Raw genomic sequence first — 18,651 nt, forward strand, 5'->3', positions numbered from 1 at the left:
TGGGCACTATGACAGTAAGCCTTACATTGACTAGTCTGGGCATGGAATCAATGTGGTTTAAAAGCACTAGTAAAAATGAAGTCTAGGCTGCTATTCAAAACAGAATTTGTTGAGAACTTTTCAAAATTGAAGCGATTTCTAAACCACTGTCTGAACCTAATCAATTTTTTTTAACTCCCTGGCATCATCCATATGCTTTTTAAAATCAATTCTCTTCATTAAACAGCAGTCAAAAATTTAACCATATCTTTCCCTCCTGTTGTTATTTAAAGCTAAGTCAGGTGGGCAGAATACATTCTGACACCAAATGAAAATGCCCCATTTACACCGGGTTATTGAGATAGATCATTAGTGAATCTGGGAGTGACACTTTGGAAGCAAAACCCTGATTTGGGGGCAGGGAGCCCCAGCATTATCCAGGCTAAAATCGCACAAGCAGCACTTGGAGGAACTCAGCCTAGCAGAATGCATTTCTTGTTTACTCCTACAGGACTTGGTCTAACTCTGTATCTTTAAATGGAAAATCATTTTTTGAGTCATTCTTAATTTGTATTTTCTATCTCTTATCTTGCCCTATTATCTTTTTACTATATTAGTAAACTACAGATTTAACAGATGACCTATATTTTTCCCAGTAAAATGAGCTAGGGCACCAAAAGCAAGAAGCATAACTTTTATTTCTCTAGTTATCTTATCTAGCAATGTAATTTTGGGAAATAGGAAGACTGGCTTTCTTCTTTGTAAAGATTCTATAAAGAATCTGTAGTAATCTGTAGTAAATGATACCCTGACTGAAATTATTTGGAGACATTTTAACTTGGAGACATTTATTTCATAAATAAACTTTTCACTCTGCATCAGTTTTTTGAATTAAATTTTCTTTGGTATTAGTCTGTGCTTTCATGGGTGTTACACAATCCAATTCAATGTGGTGCATATAGACCTCATCCCAGTTTGCGATGTGGTGTGCTACATGGTTGCATGGAGCACAGCCAGCACCAGACTTGACTGTGAGCAAATGATTGTCCACATAGGAATACTTAATGATTCATGGATTTCTAATATGGGATTTCAATCTCTTCTTGGCCATAACTACATATAAAACTAATACAGTAAGAAATAAGTATGTACACACAACCAACAAAGTTATTATCATTCTGTTTATCAGCTGCAGGTTGCTCTCTAATTGAAAGCATAGCTCTAGCAGTCACAAGTAGAATATCACATTAATAGATTCGACTATTTACAAGTTCTACAACCTACCTACCATGAATGGGATATTATCAGAAAGAATCAAGACATGCTTTATGAAGAAGGTAGATAAGATCAGGTCTCTGGATACCTTTCTTTTTAAAAAATACAAGGGAATGAAGTTTGACTGTCAAAAGAACAAAGGTTATTTGAACCTGTGGAGTCATGACAGGTATGGAGGTGATTTGCCCCAAGTGAAGCATGGATGAAAAGGGAGAAATGGGATCATGAGATGAGCATGGCTGTGGCAGGGGTGGCAGGTGGTTGGTGGGAGGGAGGTGGTGCTCACCACTGTCCCCTCTACTGGCTCCTCAGCCCGGGTGTCCAGTCCAGGGTCCAGCCCAACAGCAGATGCAGCAGCAGCAAGGGGCTCCTCTGCTTTCGACTCTGCTGGTGGAGCCTGTTCAGACTCAGCCTTTGATTATTTGTTTTGAGGGTTAAAGGAAAAAGATGTAACATATCAATAGATAGCATTACAGGATATTGGAAAATTAAGATGTTCTCCATCATCCTACAGGCGACTAGCTTCATCAAATCTGTGTTGAGAAAATGCCCCACTTTTGTCATCATGTTCCTTTACAGAACTGGAAAGTCTAGAAATGGACTCTAGAGGCTTCTCTTTTTACCAGCAAGAACTGTCATTTCCCTTGATGTTAGGCCGAGATTTATTATTTTGGCTTTTCATTTTACTTGCAACATTTTTACTACTCACTTCCTAGGATATCTATAAGAGATGCTAAAATGGTACATTCTGTTATTTGGGGTAGGTGGGAGAGAGAGAGAGATATCCTAGGAGCCTCACCATTGCCAGCTGGAAGAAGTGAGGAAGACTTCACAGGGCATAGTTCTGGGAACTCCCAGCTCTATTGATATGCATTACGCCAAACACTGAAAGATTTAGGGTTCATTCGAATATTCACATCATAATGCACTAATCTGCACAGGACAGTATTCTCTATGGCACCAATTAGACTTTTCTAACTGTGTGGACAACAGTGAAGTCTTTTCATCCTGCTGTGACCTCTATGCATAGTCATCATCCTGATTCCAGCTCTTAAAGTCTCTTAGCTATAGGCTCTTTTGGTTCTTAAAAAAGCAGTATTAAATAATAATAGGACATTGAAAACACCACAGCCAATATATGTTGCCATGGCTACTTAAAACAGTCCCACTTTTTCAATTTTGGTTAAATAAGCACATTTATTTAGCAGGATTTTTTCACTAAATATATGGCTGTTAGAGGGCATGTTAAGATTTTTTTTTCCATCAGAACATTTAAACTGTGAAAGAGTTTAAAAGTGTTTTCTTAGAGGAGTAAGAAGTCACCAATAACTACTCTGAATGGAGAAATCGGTAACTTCTGTTAGACACCATAATTAATCAAAAGCCACCTCTAGTTCTATGCATCCATCTAATCTGATGCACAAGACACGTTCCACAGGGAAGTGATAAAGAAGTTATGCTGAAATTAGAAAAAATGAATAATGAATAGCCTAGTGTCAGATAAACATGCAAAGGAGTTATCCTGTGCACCCACCAAATCCTCCATTGCGATGCACACCATGATCACACTGCCCTTCCCTTTAAGGGCAGAATAAAATAGAAGGAAATGTGATAGTTAAGTGTGTAGAAGTTTGATATTGTTATGGATTTTTATAACCTTTAGAGGTATTTTGATACAATTTTTAAGAAAGAATGAAATAAAATTCACTCTAGTATACTCTTTATGGGGAAAGATGTCACTTTTACTGTACAAAAGAATTATCCTTGTAATGAAGCGGGTTTTCATAGTGACAAACAGAAACTGAAAACCGTCAGGGTATGATCTTACCATTTTGGAAGTCAAGGTGATTTTCTATGAGGCTATGTTATCAAATGACCTATACAAGAAGGACAGGAAGGGTAATCTGACAAAGCACCAAGAAATCCACATGCAGATGGGCTGTCCCTCTGTGAGCTGAGTCCATGAGACAGAGGAAGTCTGAAGCCAGATGTGGAGCCAAGAGGAGTTTCAAAAGATGAGTTAAATATCTATCACTGTCCCTTAAAAATAAAAGTAAAGATAAATGAAAAAAGTATATGCATCAGAGTATAGGTTCCTTGGAAGTCTGAAGAAATTTTGATGTTTTATATAAGGCAAGATAAGTAGGGTGATTTTATAAATGAGTCAAGTTGTGTTTGCTTGCTGAAATCAGATAATGCAACACAGGTATAGTATGAAGAGGAGCTACGATCAAATATGTCAACACAAGTCACAGCATTTTCCCCTATGTTATAATATCACACCAAATATTATAATACAGCATTACAAGTTAACACCTAAATTTTGGAGGGATAAATGAATATAACTCATTGAATGATGAGGACAGAGGAAACATGATAGCATGACTATCCACCAAATCAGCTACTCAGATTTGGATATAGAAGTAGCCCTTCTATTCCTTCTAAGATAATGTAAAATTGTAAATATTTTGTCAAGATAGAAAGGGAAACACAGGTAAACTGTGAATGATATCTCACAAAAAGATCTAAAATAGTCTTGTCAGAATTGTGCCCTGCTTCAATAATGTTTTTTCTATAAGATGCATCCCCTCACAAGCAATGCAAAAGGGTTGACTTCCTATTGGTTGCTCGATTTGTGATCATCCTACATTAGAGGAGAGGGAACTCTTTACATTTACTGTAGCAGTGGGATGCCACAGTGGATAAATTCAGAGACTCACAAATGGAATTCTTCCTTTAGAACAAAACTAGTTGTGTAAACTTGGCCACACTTCCCGATAGCCTCTGTGACATGATGGAAGGAAAGTCGGTCAGTGCAGATAAAGAGGAGATGGATCAAACAGTAAGGCTAAGGGTCTAGTCATATTCCAACATGGCATTTACAGTATAGTCTTATTTCCCCAGTCTTGGGAGAGGTAATTTGGTGAGAAACGCAAAATGACAAGGAGGTAATTCTGAGCCCTGAGCAAGTTTGGCAGATTCCAAGGGTTTAAGTCAGCACTCTGAATGTGCTGTGGGGCTATACGATGCGGTCTGGGAAGGTGGAAGGTGTGCCTCTAACTACCAACTTTAACCCTACCTCACTCAGAATAGTCAATGACCTAATGTTGGGAAACTCCTGCTCCTGAGGAAATCCTGTAAAATCATAACTCACCAGGAGATATGGGTTCACTATGACTTCCTAGTGCCTGACAGGAAGAGGTAATGCCTACAGCACATGCAGTGCTGGGCATGACAAAGCTAAGTTCCCCAGTGGGAAGGAGGTCCAAGATATATGCTTCAGAGACTATGTGTCAAGAGAAGGGCAAGGCAGGCAAGAAGCTCCTGGAACCAGCTATGAGAGTTGGAAGATGTTCAGAGAAACTCAAAAACCACTGGATTCTATGACTGGACTTTTGCATCAAAGTAATAGGTATGAGTTTAATTTATGACCCATTCTTTCCTTTAAACCAGTATTTCTCCATTTTCTTAATTCACAACTGTCAGTTAAAAATTTCATCCTCCAGTATCAATATAACCCTTACTCCTTCATCACCCAGGCAGAAACTCACCAATAAATATAAATAATGAATCTTTCTTACTCAATTATTAACACCAATATAATTTGTATTTTAAACACTTCAATCTTTATTTGAAGACCACATAGACTCCACCTTTCACTTGGTTACCCAGAAGTGTGAAAACCCATGACAAAGATATTAGAAACACACACACCTTTGAACAAATATTAAATTGCCCTTTAGACAAACTTCCCAGAACAGAATTCCTTACTTAGAAGTGTAATCATACAAAAAAAAATCATTCTATTTAAATCCAATTCCAAGCTCCCAACATGAAAGCCAAGAGCTAGGGTAATTACATACCATTTCCATGGGAAAACCAGTGAACTACAAATAGCCCTTGTGCACTAATAATCATAGATTCAAATCCTCTGTAGTGTATCACTGACAAGTGTCACCACTCAGTCTCTTCATTCAACTTTTTCACTAAGCTGCTGCTAGAAAGATTTCCCAGGATACCTGCAACATCCATCTTGTAGGATTTCTTCTAAAACCAAGAGTCACTCAGCTTCCTACTCACTCTCTAGCTAATCTTTTCTCTCATCTCATCTCTCATCAAAGTAGGAATCACACCTCTAATATGCCTTACTTCTTTCTTCAAATTAAAAAAAGAAAGGAGGAGATGAGAAATGAGGTAGTTTCATGTTAAAAAAAAACCAATGATCTATCTTGAAACATGAATTCTTAAAGGAATTTCATTTTCAATCCTGTAGCTTAAGTTATATTCATGTGAGAACATCCTGTCCTTGATGGATTTACACTGTTCCACCGAAGCCCATAATTAGAACACCTCTGTTTCTACTACGATCGCTGTGCCTTTATAAAGAGAAGCAACCACATTCAAAGTCTCACTGAGATTTTTCAGAAGCTCTCCTTCCTATTTTCTAGAAAATAAGGAGCTGCAGAAACCACATTCTGGATATTCAAGCTCTAGAAAACCAATCAATAGTAACTATTAACTTTCCAAAAACATAAACCAAAATCAATTTACCAACAAGTTACTGGTCATATTCTGATCTGTCGACATCGTGAATAATGAAGTGTCTTGGGGCTGAAAATTGGAGAGAAGATACAAGAAGATTAAAAGTATTGAGGTTTCAGCTAATTTGCTAAAAACAACACAAAGATACCATTTAAATTAGCTCTCATGGGTTGTGTCAGTGAAAACACTATACAGTTTTTAAAAGTCTGCATTATAATCAGAAAAGCAAAAAATGAAAGGGTAATTTTCAACAGTAGTTACTGTAAAGATAACTCTGAGCTGGCAGAACACAAGGATATGACAAGAGACATTAAATAAAAGGCAGTGTCTTCAGGAGTATCACTGGTCTGCAGCTTGTCTCCTGGATATCTGTTCTGAATTAGAATTGAGTTGTTCTAAACTACAAATTTGAACTTTTTAAATGTTGGAAACTCAATCTTATTATTTTACCTAAGTGTGATTTGTACAGGTTAATTATGAGACATAAATTAAAAATTTTATATAATATATTCATTGACTTAAATAATCAAGATGGAGGATTCTAAGAAAATAATGATCTAAGGGAATACTCATCTCTCATTATAATGACAGCTAGGCTTACACCCTCCAGACAGGAAACCAGCAGAGTCTTCCCTTGAAAATCTGATTAGTTCAAGAAAGAAAACTACCTACAAAAAAATTGACATTAAGGGTTCTCCAACAGAAAAGATGAGGAAGTGACATTTGGTTAAAGATGATGGGTTAAATACAGGCAATTACCTTTATTACCCCCAGAATTCAAACTAAAAAAACAATAAAGGGAACTTCATAAAGCAAAACTTTTAAAGGCATAAACACGTAAGTGTGAAAAGAATGAGAAGAAAGCTAAGATCAGCAAAATTTTTAAATTGAAAATCAGAAAAATGAGCAATAAGAAACTTGGTAGATACCAAAAGATTGGTAACATAAGGTGTTGTAAGAAATGCCCAAAAGCAATCCAATTTATTACTCAGAACTCACAATGGATGAAGAATTAGAAACATGGAAACCCCAAGAAAGGGAAGTTATGGTGGTGCTAAAGACAGGGAAAATGGTTGAAAGTTTATTAAAAAGTAATTAGACTGTGAGATATTCTCATGTATCTGAAAACCAAGCAATATCCTTTCCCACTCCAGCACAAGGCCTGAGATTATTTCCACAGAGGCTGAAACAGAGGGTCTCTGGACTGGGGGAAACACAGGAGTATTAGGAAAGTGGCAGGATTACGTGAGCAGTCACATAATGAATATTGACAACATGGGACCCACCTCCCCAACTTCTTCCCATTCACCTTCCATTACACTGGCAGCCAGGCTTGTGCACCTCACACAGGAGAACAGGAGAGTCTTCCCAGAGAAATTTCAAGAAAAAAATATCTAAACATCTGACATAAGGGGCTCCTCAATAGGAAAAAAAATGAGACAGAAAACCCTAGAAAAATATCTATAGTCCATGTGCTGTACCTACCCGTACAAGTCTCCTATCAGCTTTTTAGTACCCCAATCTTAAATATGAGTGGGCAGCCAAGATTGCGAGATATTTAAGAAAAGTCTCTTTAGTAAAGGAGAAAACAAATAGTAAAAACAAACAAAACACAAAGACTTTGCAGGGGGAAAACAACTTTAAAATTTATTATTAATACCCTCTGAGATATAATGGAAGATGCTGGATCCATTACATAGGAAGAGAATGCTATTAAAAACTAATATTCAGCCCTGACTGGTATAGCTCAGTGGACTGAGCATGGGCTGCAAACCAAACGGTCGTCAGTTCGATTCCTGGTCAGGGCACATGCCTGGATTGCAGGCCAGGTCCCCAGTATGGGGCACTCGAGAGGCAACCACCCACTGATATTTCCCTCTATTTGTCCTTCTCTTCCCCTCTGTCTAAAAATGAATAAATAAAATCTTTTAAAAAATAAAAACAAATATTCAGTAAACAGAAAGAGCTCTTCAAAATTAAATATATGTCTGTGAAAAATCTGTAGAAGAGCTGAAGGTAGAGAAAGATGACACAGAAAAGGAAATAGCAAATTAAAAATCATTAGACTAGCTCTGGAAGCCAACACATGATAAAGAGAAGTGGTATAGGGTGAGAGAGCAAAGAAAACAAAAGAGAAATCATAAGTGAAATAAAAAAGTCCACCAAAATAAAAGGAATACATGTTTAGATTAAATGGCCTAAGACAATGTATGAAAACAGACTCAAACCAAATTCATCACTGTAAAATTTCAAAAACTTTGGGAAAAAGAAAATTTTACAAACTCCCAGAAAGAAGGAGAGAAAAAGTGTTAGAGATGTATAAACAGTAGAGAGAAAGGGGAAAAAAACCAAGTTTCTCATAAATATCAAGAATCAAACTGACAGTTTCTCAATAGCAACATCAGGAAGTAGAATTGAGTGGAATGATGGCTTCAAAATTCTAAGGGAAATGACTTACAACTTCTAACAAAACATCCAAAGTGACAGTCCATAATGTATACAAGGGCATGTTCAGATGTGTAACATCACAAACATACACCTCTATGCACACTTTTCTCAGGAAGCTACTGGAGGATGTGCCTTAATTCGGGGGTAAGGAGGTATGTTAATTTGTAGAATTAAATTAAAAAATGAGGAAGACTTACGCCCAGAAAAGAACACACTGACATAAGAGAGAGGTGAGGGTGATTCCCAGGACACAGCTAATAGGAGAGTCTGTGGTACCAACTGTGCTATAGCCACTGAGTCCCCACTTTAGACTGGAGCAGTCTAGAAGAAGGGTCAAGTTGTTCAGAAGGTGACACTGATTGAATATTTAATGTTTCCCAATAAAATGAGGGGAGATTTACTTGACTGCAGTTCATGGGTTTGAGCTACTGACAAGTACCTAGTCAACTAAACAAACCAACCAACAAACAAATAGCACCCTACGACTATTTCCTCAAAGGAAATGAAAAAGTTGGTATAAAAGGAAATGTTAGCTTTCTGACTCAAGCACAGATACCACTTATGTCATTGTTACAATATTGCCACAGATTGTTTGGTGGTTATGACAGACTACAGCAGAGGAAGCCAAGCAGAAGAGTGGGGGGAACTGCGCAGGTAGGAGGCTGAAAGGGCTTTAAGTCCTCACCTTCCAGAGAGGTGAATCAATAGCTAATCATTTAGAAATAAAAATGCAACCTCATAACAAAGTCATGCACACATATGAGGGTGAAACCAGAGAATCCCTTAAAAGAAATGAAAGTACCTCTAAGCAACAGGAAATGGAAGAGGGATATGACAGTCTGAAATTTTTAAATGAAAAAACCCTTATAAAATTACAAATTACAAAAGTTAGAAATGAAAAACAATTCTTATGACTCAAACTTTCAAGAGTTTATGCAGATGGAAGAGGTGTGCTATCATCTTTCTTTGTGTTTGTATCCGTATTTAGGCATGGGTTTTATCTTTATAGGTAACATGGGGGAAGTAATTGAACTTTTTAATTCCAAAGTTGAAGAAATTCTAAATGTTAAAATTTGAAAATTTTCACATCTAATATTTTGAGACAAAGCACTCATCACAGACAAACTTCTGTTTGAGGTCTCCCTTCAAGAGGTTTTCAGAACTAATTCCACGAGCTTGATAGTCGTGTCGTCTGCCTTTCCTATGGGTTACAGCTGTCCATCTGTTGGGATATACACCTCAAATGGGACAGACCATCTGATGGCTCCTCTTCCTCAGATCTGCAAGGAAAATACTGCCTTCTTGGCCAGAGCTGACCTAAGATTTCTGATCTTCCAATCGCTCCCTAAAACATAACATTTTCTAAAGACCAATTTCATTAGCTGAAAACAATCTTATCTCCTCTTTTCAAACAGCTGAATCTAGTGGATCTCTCAGCTCAGTACAACTCCTAGGTTTCTAGTAGGTGGCAGAAGCCCACGGTATAACTAATACTAACAATAGCTAACTACAGTCATGGTGGACTCAGTGTGTGCTAGTCTGCTGGACATACCTCATTTAACAGTCCCAACAACCCTACAATGTTGATACTCTACTGTTTCCACTACTGAACTTGTAAGTAATGAAGTTTTGTGCTAACATTTAATCTCGACATACCAGTGACAGAGGTTCTTATTTAAAAAATTTACGTTTTCTCAACAGATTGATTATGCCACCAAGACAATTTCTTACCTGTGTGAATCCATTAAATGAACCATCAGGAGCCTAAATAGAAATGGAAACCAGATTACATTATTTTTTTCATCAATTTTGTAGGATCAGTGAATGCCCATGAGACAAGTTGGAAAGTAAAGATCACCACAAATTTTAAAATAATACAAAAGGTGAAAGTGCTTAGGAAATGCAAAAGGCCATATTGTATTATTTAAAATAGGCTGACAAAAGAAAAAGAAAGATTATTTTTACAATTCCTACAAGTGTATGGTTCAGGGGTAACCAAAACCCACTTTCTCAATAATGAGAGGATTCTGGAGAAAAGCCACAAGGGGATGAATAGCTCTTGTTTTCAGGCCATTGAAAAACTAGAAGCATTTCTAGTTTTTCTCTAACAGCATTTTGTTAGATTTTTTAATGACACCTATTATTAGATTCTACATTTTTAGTAGGCCGAGGTAGAAACATTTCATGGGTTCTTACTGGGATAAACACTTAAAAAAAAGGTAAATTAGTATGTTCTACATATTTTTAATACTTGAATAGAAAAATAAAAATAGGAAAAATAAACACAGTAAATTGATGGTAAAACAGACTCTCATTAATACCAACATAATCTTTCTGTGTTTTTCTCTTTGTCAACCTATTTGTGCTTGCTTTGCACAGACTTCAAGAGGTAGATGAAACAATGTATCAAGTAGAAAAGACAGGACTCAGAGAAGACAGTGATGGATAATGATGTAGGTGGGAAACATTAGGATAAGCAGAACCTACAGAAGTCTTTCTGGTCTATACTACACACTGGGGTAAGTACCTCTTCTTTGTCAGCCTCTATTTCTTGGTACAACAATCCACATCTCTGGTTAGCAATTTAATCTTCAGATAAATCTGAGTTGTTGGTGCCATTGTCTTGGGGACTAGCAGAATTCTGGGAGGTCCCAAGAACCAACTGTCTGTCTCTTTGTTTTGTTCCCAGCAGTTATCAATGGCTTATTCCTCCCCCCCCAAGTCCACCTCTAGCCTTTTCTTGCTCTGAACTATATCTAAATGTTCTCAGTAATTATCTAATTCTTCCATATCACTAATAGGTAAATAATTAATATAATTAAGACAAGAGGCAAATACACTTGCTTGGCCATCTGGTATACCAGAGAATGCCAATATACCCATATTATTCAATGCTGAATCCACACTTGACTGCAAGATTTGACCTGGATCTGTTCCCAGAGAGTATGTTGTTGCAATTCTTGGCAAGTTAATGGTATGACTACAATCTCCAGTCACTATACTTTCAGACCCCTCTACTAATGAATCTTCCAACTTACACAAACACCAGTCCCTTCTGTTTGCATTAGTCTCCAGAGCATAATTAAGATCTGTCCTAGACTGAGCTGTCAATTCATGTTTCCGGGGGAAAAAAAAAACAACAACCCAGCCTGACTATCATCTCTGTCTCCTACAGGTGCTTGTAACACACCCTCACAATGAATTTCAGCATCTGTACTTCCCTTTGCTGAATGATATATTATATCATGATTAGGAGGGTCTATTATTTTTTTATATCTTTTATACCTAAATCCCATCTCTAAGGGCTGGCATCTTCAATATTAAGTACAGAGTTAGCTGGGAGAGGCAGATTCAGAATACTTTTCATTGGTCTTTATAATTTCCTTATACCTATCTCTTACATCTTTCCTAGTTTCCTCTTCACTGACTTAAAGGACACCTCGTGTTGCTTTCCTATTGTCTTCCACCTTGTTTCCTGTACTTTCACACACTTTATCTTCAACTTCCTCTGTACCTTCTAGTGTCTTCAGATCAATAGTTCCAGTGTCTACCTTTTCACATGTCTCCACCACTGCCCACATAGAATCTTCTGTCTTCTGTTTCTCTTCCTCTTCTTCTGACTTTTTAACATCTTCTGGACTTTCTTTGACTAGGCCACCAGTTTCTAGGGCTAGCATCTCTGAGTCAGATGAATCATAAGGCTGCCCAATCTCCAAACAAGCAGCAATGGCAAATTCAGCCTCAGGCATGGCCTTTGGGGACAGTTGTTCATTTCCACAAGGAGGGCCTGGCCCCAGGACATGCTCACCCTGTACAGCTACATTGTGCCAGTCAGCAGAAGGAAACTTCCTGGTGGATAATCCCATGTCTTGCTCTGCTTCAGAGACACATGCAGAGGCTTCTTGGTACCCACCATGGGTGGTTTCCTGGCTGACGCTGTCTGTACTAGCATCAGGGCCCCAAATAAATGCACCTAGATCAATTTGAGATCTTTGAATTTCTTCGGCCAACCCACTGTCTGGAGTTTCCTCCATGATCAGGTTACACAGGGAAAGACATTTTGAAGAGTCAGTCTTTAGAGTGTGCAGAACAACAAAGGAAAAAAAAAACATAAGTTGAAAGAGATTGTGGTAAGAGTTGATGAGAAACACAAAGCTCTGAAGTAGGGTAGCACCAGTTATACAAAACTAGAGAATAGCTAAACCAAATAAATGGCTTAAGGTTATGTCTGTGAGTAGCAATGCCATGAAAAAAGAAAAAAGCTCATTTTAGATAATATACCATGTGTAAAATGCATACTACATACAAAAAAATCCAGAACTTTCTGGATATTTACCTACCGGCTGCACCAAATCAGTGCTTGTCTGTATGAGTAAAAAATAATAATAATAAAAAATCATAGGCAAGCTTTGGATTTAATTGCTCTTCTATTTCTAGTTTCCTACGGTAAAAGTTTAGATTAATGATTTCACATTTTCTTCTTTTCTAACATACATAGTCAATATTATAATTTAATCACTAAGCATTGCTTTTGCTGCATCTTAAAAATTATAATGTATTTTTATTCTCATGTAGTTCAAAATATTTAAAAATTTCTCATATTCTTTGACCTATGTGGGGAGTGTGTTGCTTAATATCCAAGTACTTTGGCACTTTCCAGGTATCTTTCTGTTAATCTCTCTCTAGTTTAATTCCATCATGATCTAAAAGCTATGATTTCTATTCTTTTAAATATATAAAAATGGGTTTTATGGCCCTGAATGTGGTCTGTCTTGATTAACATTTAATGCTAAAATAAAGAGGATTGTTTGAAAATAATCATAAGCAAGAGAAAACAAATTGCTTGCATACTAAAATCTCATGGTGTCCAGAGTCAATATTCTGCTATGGGCTGTTATTTTCAGTGGTTTGAGATTAAATAATTTACTTTGTTATAGGAATTTGTTCTGTCCCAATACTCTTAAGACTATACAACTGAAACACAAAGGTTCTGTTATTTTCTAGTGACAACACTTTTATAGCCACAAAGTTTTATGGCTATTACATCACTGTAGCTTTAGCAGACTCTAAAATGCAAAGTTTTAAATAAATAAGCAAGCATGAGAGCATGAGAGCAGCATCAAGCACTAGCAGCCCCAAAATTACCCAGTACCATCTGCTCGGACATAATATCAGAGTAAAACTGTCCCCAAACACACTCTGCACTTGGTCTGCCTCTGAGGTGGTTTTTGGGGGGAGGATGATCCGATACTAACCACTCTAACTGCCTGGAGGGTATTCCTCAAGTTCAACCCCAATCCTAGAAGCTTTGTTGGGACACAACAAAACAGCATTGGGATGCTGAGAGGATCAAAAATGAAGTAATTGTGTCCAGGGAGCTACTATTTCACAATATTGTCACTGTTACCATCCCTAGCAAGTTTGTCCTCTAAAATAGTCAATGTTCATTATGATACCTTTACCCTCACCATATACTTCTCAGCCAGGGATAGAAATATGTGGTGTAGCTCCAACTAAAGATATGAAATATCGGAATAACAAAAAATTAACATTGTCCTCTTACTGTCCAAGAAAATTAACACAAAGTTGAGGCTAGAATTCCAATGCCCTGAACACTAATCCAGGCATCCTTTTTTGAGAATATAGAAGCCAAACCAGATCACCATAAAAGATGTTTTTAATCAACATATTTTTAGCTCATCTCCTGAGAGCTTTCCAAAATACTTCAAGGATTCGATGTAGCAGAGTATGACCCTGCTCCTGTGGCAGAGGAGGGGACAGTCACATTCTTGTTTTATGGGAAGAAAGTAGTAACGCTACCCCAGAAGACCACAGGTTTGTGAACAGCTAGATCATCCTGTTGCTGTGTCACTAAAAAAAGAAAACATAAACGTCCAGTGGAGTTCTTACGACCACAGCACCAGGGAGTCCTAAGACAGGGGAGACAAAGGCTCCGCCCAAGGGAAGTGAGGCTCCATGCGGTGCAGCCAGTGCTCTCATTTCACACCCAGATGCTGCCACCACAAAGCTCTGTTTGTGTCTTTTCCCAGCTCTGCATTCTGGAGGCCCTCATCCTTGCACTCCTACCTTCTGACGCATACTAGACATTGGGCTAGATACTCTACAAATACAAATATTATCTCACTTAATCCTCACAGTACCCTCTGCAGTAGGTATCACTACCCTTATTTTACAAATGATGGAAATTGAGGCTGAAAGACTTTTAGAAATTGTTTGAAATCATACTGTTATAAGAAGTAGAGTCTGGACTCAAATCAGGGCTGTCTACCTCTAAAGCTCAAATTCTTACTGATTAAGCTTCACTGAAAATAAAAGTGAAAAACTTCCCTGTGCAGAGTAGCCTATCCCTTACATTTTCTCATTGACACTTTTCTTATATTCTATAAGCAATGACAAATGTGCACATCCTTCCCTACAGCATTTCTTCCAGCCACCAATAACCACAGGAAGAACATAAGGGGCATATCCAACTCTTGCTCATCCCAGAGTCTGGCACATGGACATTCTTTTCCTCACCATCATTTTCAAGTGCTGGTAATGCTGGGACCATCAGGGAGCTGATGGTTACTCTGGGGGATATACTGTTACTAAAAATGTTTGGATCTTCTTTCTATCACTGGTGAAATAAAATATAACAAGGTTTCTAAATTTCTAAGGATTCTGATACATCAAAATATAGAGTTCTTAGTATTCTTACCGTCCATAGGTCCCAGGGCAATGTCTGAAAGCAAACAGAAAACAAAAATACTGTGAGTATACAAATCCCAAGTATATACAATTACCGAGATGAAAAGAGTTCCTGAAATAAAATAATAAGCACTTTGAAATATTTAGTACAGCGCTGTTCAACAGAACTTTCTTTGGTGATAAAAATGTTCCCTATCTGTGCTGTCTGATATTGGTAGCCATTACTAACATGTGGCTTTTGAGAACTTGAAATGAGCTAGTGTGACAGAATCCAATTTTTCATTTTACATGGCTTTATTTTATGTAAATTTAAAAAGCTAAATGTGGCAAATGCTACCAAAGCACAGGTCTAATCAATGTGCCTTATACAAGCAGAAAACTATATATGACATAATGAATGGTTTACGTTAACACACACACACACACACACACAATTAAATGAAGTAAACAAGGTGACCAGACATGAGCTTATCACATCTTTGAGGAAATGTGCAGATTCTAATCATGACTAATGCCATTTTCTCTCTTCCCCGCACCCAATTGAAGAGGAGGCATTATGACCAGTTTGATGGCAAATGACTCCTAGACAAATAGTTCTTAAATAAGTTGAATTATATAACACACTCAATTAATAAATAATCATGAAAATTAGTAGGACCCCCTAAAACATATGAATGAATTATGCTTACTACTGGATTTTTAATATAAAACTTATTGATCCTGGGGAATAAATCCAGATAGATCAAAAATGACTTTCCCTGTGTGTAGGGAAAATAGGAAATCTCTTTTACTTATGTCCTCTCTGATTGAGAATTACTGCTACGCAATATTCTTTTTCTTGCCATGTCTCTTTGAACTTGTTTTGAATCACTAAAATGTAAGCAGCAAGTAAGGGCATCTGGCATTCCCATCTTAAGAATCTGACAATTTCTATATGGGACTACAGATGTCTCATTTGGATTCCTTACTACAGAACCTGGGCCCTGTGGTTCAGACTGAACCCACCTGCTTGCTCTGGGGCCTGCTTGAACTGCACCTCCCCACACACTCTGCATCTCTGTGCAGCCTGGTCGATCTCTGGGTTAGCATTCACTTGTAGAATGACTAAGATGGAGAGTAGAACAGCTCCACTGAAAACCACAGGTATTGGAACATGTATTCCTTTGCTTTTAATATACATTTTCTGATCATCCAGATGATTTACGTTTTCTTGCCTCATAGCTCCTTAAGAATCACAGCTCCTAAAAGCTGACATATATGCCTGAGTAATGCAGACAGCAGCAGTAATTTTCTCCAAAGGAAGGCAGCAATTGAATCACCATCTTTATCAGGTCTCGGGATCATGAATTTCCTGTGCACATGGCAGAGATCACAATGTGAGGTGTTCTTCTGGCAGCAGGAACATTAGCCTACAACATGGGATTGGGTGATGGGGAAGGGAGACCACTTTGACTGCAGGGGAAAGAAGGCGGTAGTATCTAATGGCTCTGTTCCTTTTGTTATCTCAGGCTAAGACCTCTTAGCAAAAGGGAAGAGATATAATTAGAACTGGATCGCAGGCCCACTCCACAGTGCTGTGACTCACTTATGGCCACTGGGAAGCTAGAGAAGTTTATTACTTGGCCCGAAAAAGAATTCAGTGGTACCTGCAAATTTTCCTAATTGCAGTGATGCTTTTTCTTCAGAACCAAGACTTAACCAAGGTCCCTTTTTCCAAAAAATTTTGAAAGAATCTTGGTCCTATTGCTACACAAACTTCCATGATATATAGATTATTTACTCATGAGTTGATACAAAAGAGGTCTCTCTCTTGATTCAAACTTTCAGACAGAAATTCTGTGGAATCTCACCCACTGATCATCGCAGCATCCAATGCTGAACTTTTCCTTCCCACACTAAAGTAATGAACAGTGGAGAGTCAGGCTGAGGAAGTCCATAGCTTCAGCTGGCTGCACAGTGAGAACTCTGAGGAGCACGTGTTCTGAATGATATGTACATCCAATGAATGTTAAGTAAGTGAGTAAACATATTTGGGAAATTCTCAGTTAAACAAATATAAACATGTTCTTTCTTTTAATTACAGAATTTCTTGGAACCTTTAATATTCTCATTCATATCATGAATATCCTAAAAAGAAGTTAAAAGAAATTTCTGAAACATTTAGTGACCCATGTTTTGCAAAATACCTTTAAGGTTAGTGCCTGATGTACTTAATTTCTGACTTTATTGACATCTCAGGTATTTATTATTCCCATATTACAACCTGAAGGCCCTTAGAAACCCAATTATCTAGAATAAAGCATGGATTAAAGAGAAGTCTTATATGTTGAGGTTCATATTGAGCAGTCTGTTCCCCAGTGGTTTGTTTACTTTAAGGATTCAAGAAAGCTTCAAGACCAGAAAATTGAGCTGAACCTCAAACTTGAGTTTTACAATAAATCGTCACTAATTAATTTGAAGTATATACTAGCATCTTTGGATTTGTCCAAAATGAAATGTGAGGCTCAGACCATATCTCAAATACTGATATAAACAATTTCTGTTTATCCAAATTTTGAATTAACTACTTCTATGAACACAGACAATTATAAAGCAACTATATTCCACAGGAATCATGCACAATCAGTATAGCACCCACCACCAGTTCCCTCTGATGGAGATGCTAGCACAGTAACTATTGAAATGGGAAAAATCTTGAGAGTGAGGAAGTATGAGCAAGGATGGGTTTGGATAAGCAAGGCCAACTGTGCATCAGGACATAACCAAGATTCCAAGAGGAAGTGTTTGCAATGTGGAGAACAACATCAAGATCAAAACTTTCAGGCTGATAAACAATTCCCTTGGTTCATAATCTCATGGTTATTTCAAACATGCCTTAATTTACAAAGTATGAAGAAGGAAAGTAGAGAAAACAGTAAGAAGATTAAACCCAAAGAGAAAAGAAAGAGCTTTATTTAGGGAAACATTAAATGTATCATACAAACCTGGATATTATAGAGTGCAAAAAGTAGGTACTCTTAACAATTACTTTAGATGACTCCTGGGCAAACAGGAACGCATTGTTATTCCAGCTCTGTGGATAGAGACAGCTAATGGTAGGGGGAGCTCTAGAATAATTGATATTGATAAGGTTCTCTTTTTACCCTTCCTTCATATTAGGAAATATTTGTCAATCAAAAAGAAAATTAGATAGTCATTACAAAGTGAGAGGGGTCACTGAAATGCATTTGTACCTTAATGAGCTTATTAAAATTTTGAAACATCATCTCCAAACATCATAACAATGACTCAATACCTGAGACATGGGTGACTGGGTCACTCCAGCAGAACCTGCAGCGGCTATCTCAGGCTTGAAAAGGTCAAAGTCCAGATCCAGCAAAGTCTCCTCCTCTTTCTTCACCTCAGGGACTTCATTCTGTTCAAATAAAACAAAACAAAACACATGTACAGCTTGAATCTAATAAGACTTCATCAAATAAGCCATATAATCCTCTAATATCTATCAATATCCTAAAAGCAAGCTTTGGTAATTTACCATTTTGATAGTTTGCCCACAGGCTCCCAGAGCCACCAGCAAAATGGGATGAGAGGGGAAATAACCAACTCTGGCCGAGCATAACCTAAGACACCCAGAAACAAAGTCCGGGTTGTAGTACTGTCTTTTGTCCAACTCCAAGTGAGCCAACAAAGAGAATGTCT

General features: G+C 37.6%; 1 protein-coding gene across 14 annotated transcripts in view; it reads right to left on the reverse strand.

Moving 5' to 3' along the window:
- The window catches only part of AMPH (amphiphysin), a 161,257-nt gene that overhangs the window by 29,334 nt on the left and 113,272 nt on the right, over nt 1–18,651 (reverse strand). For 2 of the 14 annotated variants that reach the window (XM_045193272.3, XM_053926512.2), the window contains 6 exons: nt 18,248–18,367; nt 14,963–14,986; nt 11,796–12,317; nt 9,976–10,008; nt 5,806–5,865; nt 1,541–1,666 (listed from right to left, as the gene is read on the reverse strand). In XM_045193272.3, the coding sequence (XP_045049207.2) occupies nt 1,541–1,666; nt 5,806–5,865; nt 9,976–10,008; nt 11,796–12,317; nt 14,963–14,986; nt 18,248–18,367 (885 nt within the window). The other 12 variants (XM_053926513.2, XM_053926514.2, XM_053926509.2 and 9 more) reach the window with 12 other exon arrangements.

The sequence above is a fragment of the Desmodus rotundus genome, chromosome 6 (assembly GCF_022682495.2).
Source record: "Desmodus rotundus isolate HL8 chromosome 6, HLdesRot8A.1, whole genome shotgun sequence".
NCBI classification, from domain to species: Eukaryota; Metazoa; Chordata; class Mammalia; order Chiroptera; family Phyllostomidae; genus Desmodus; species Desmodus rotundus.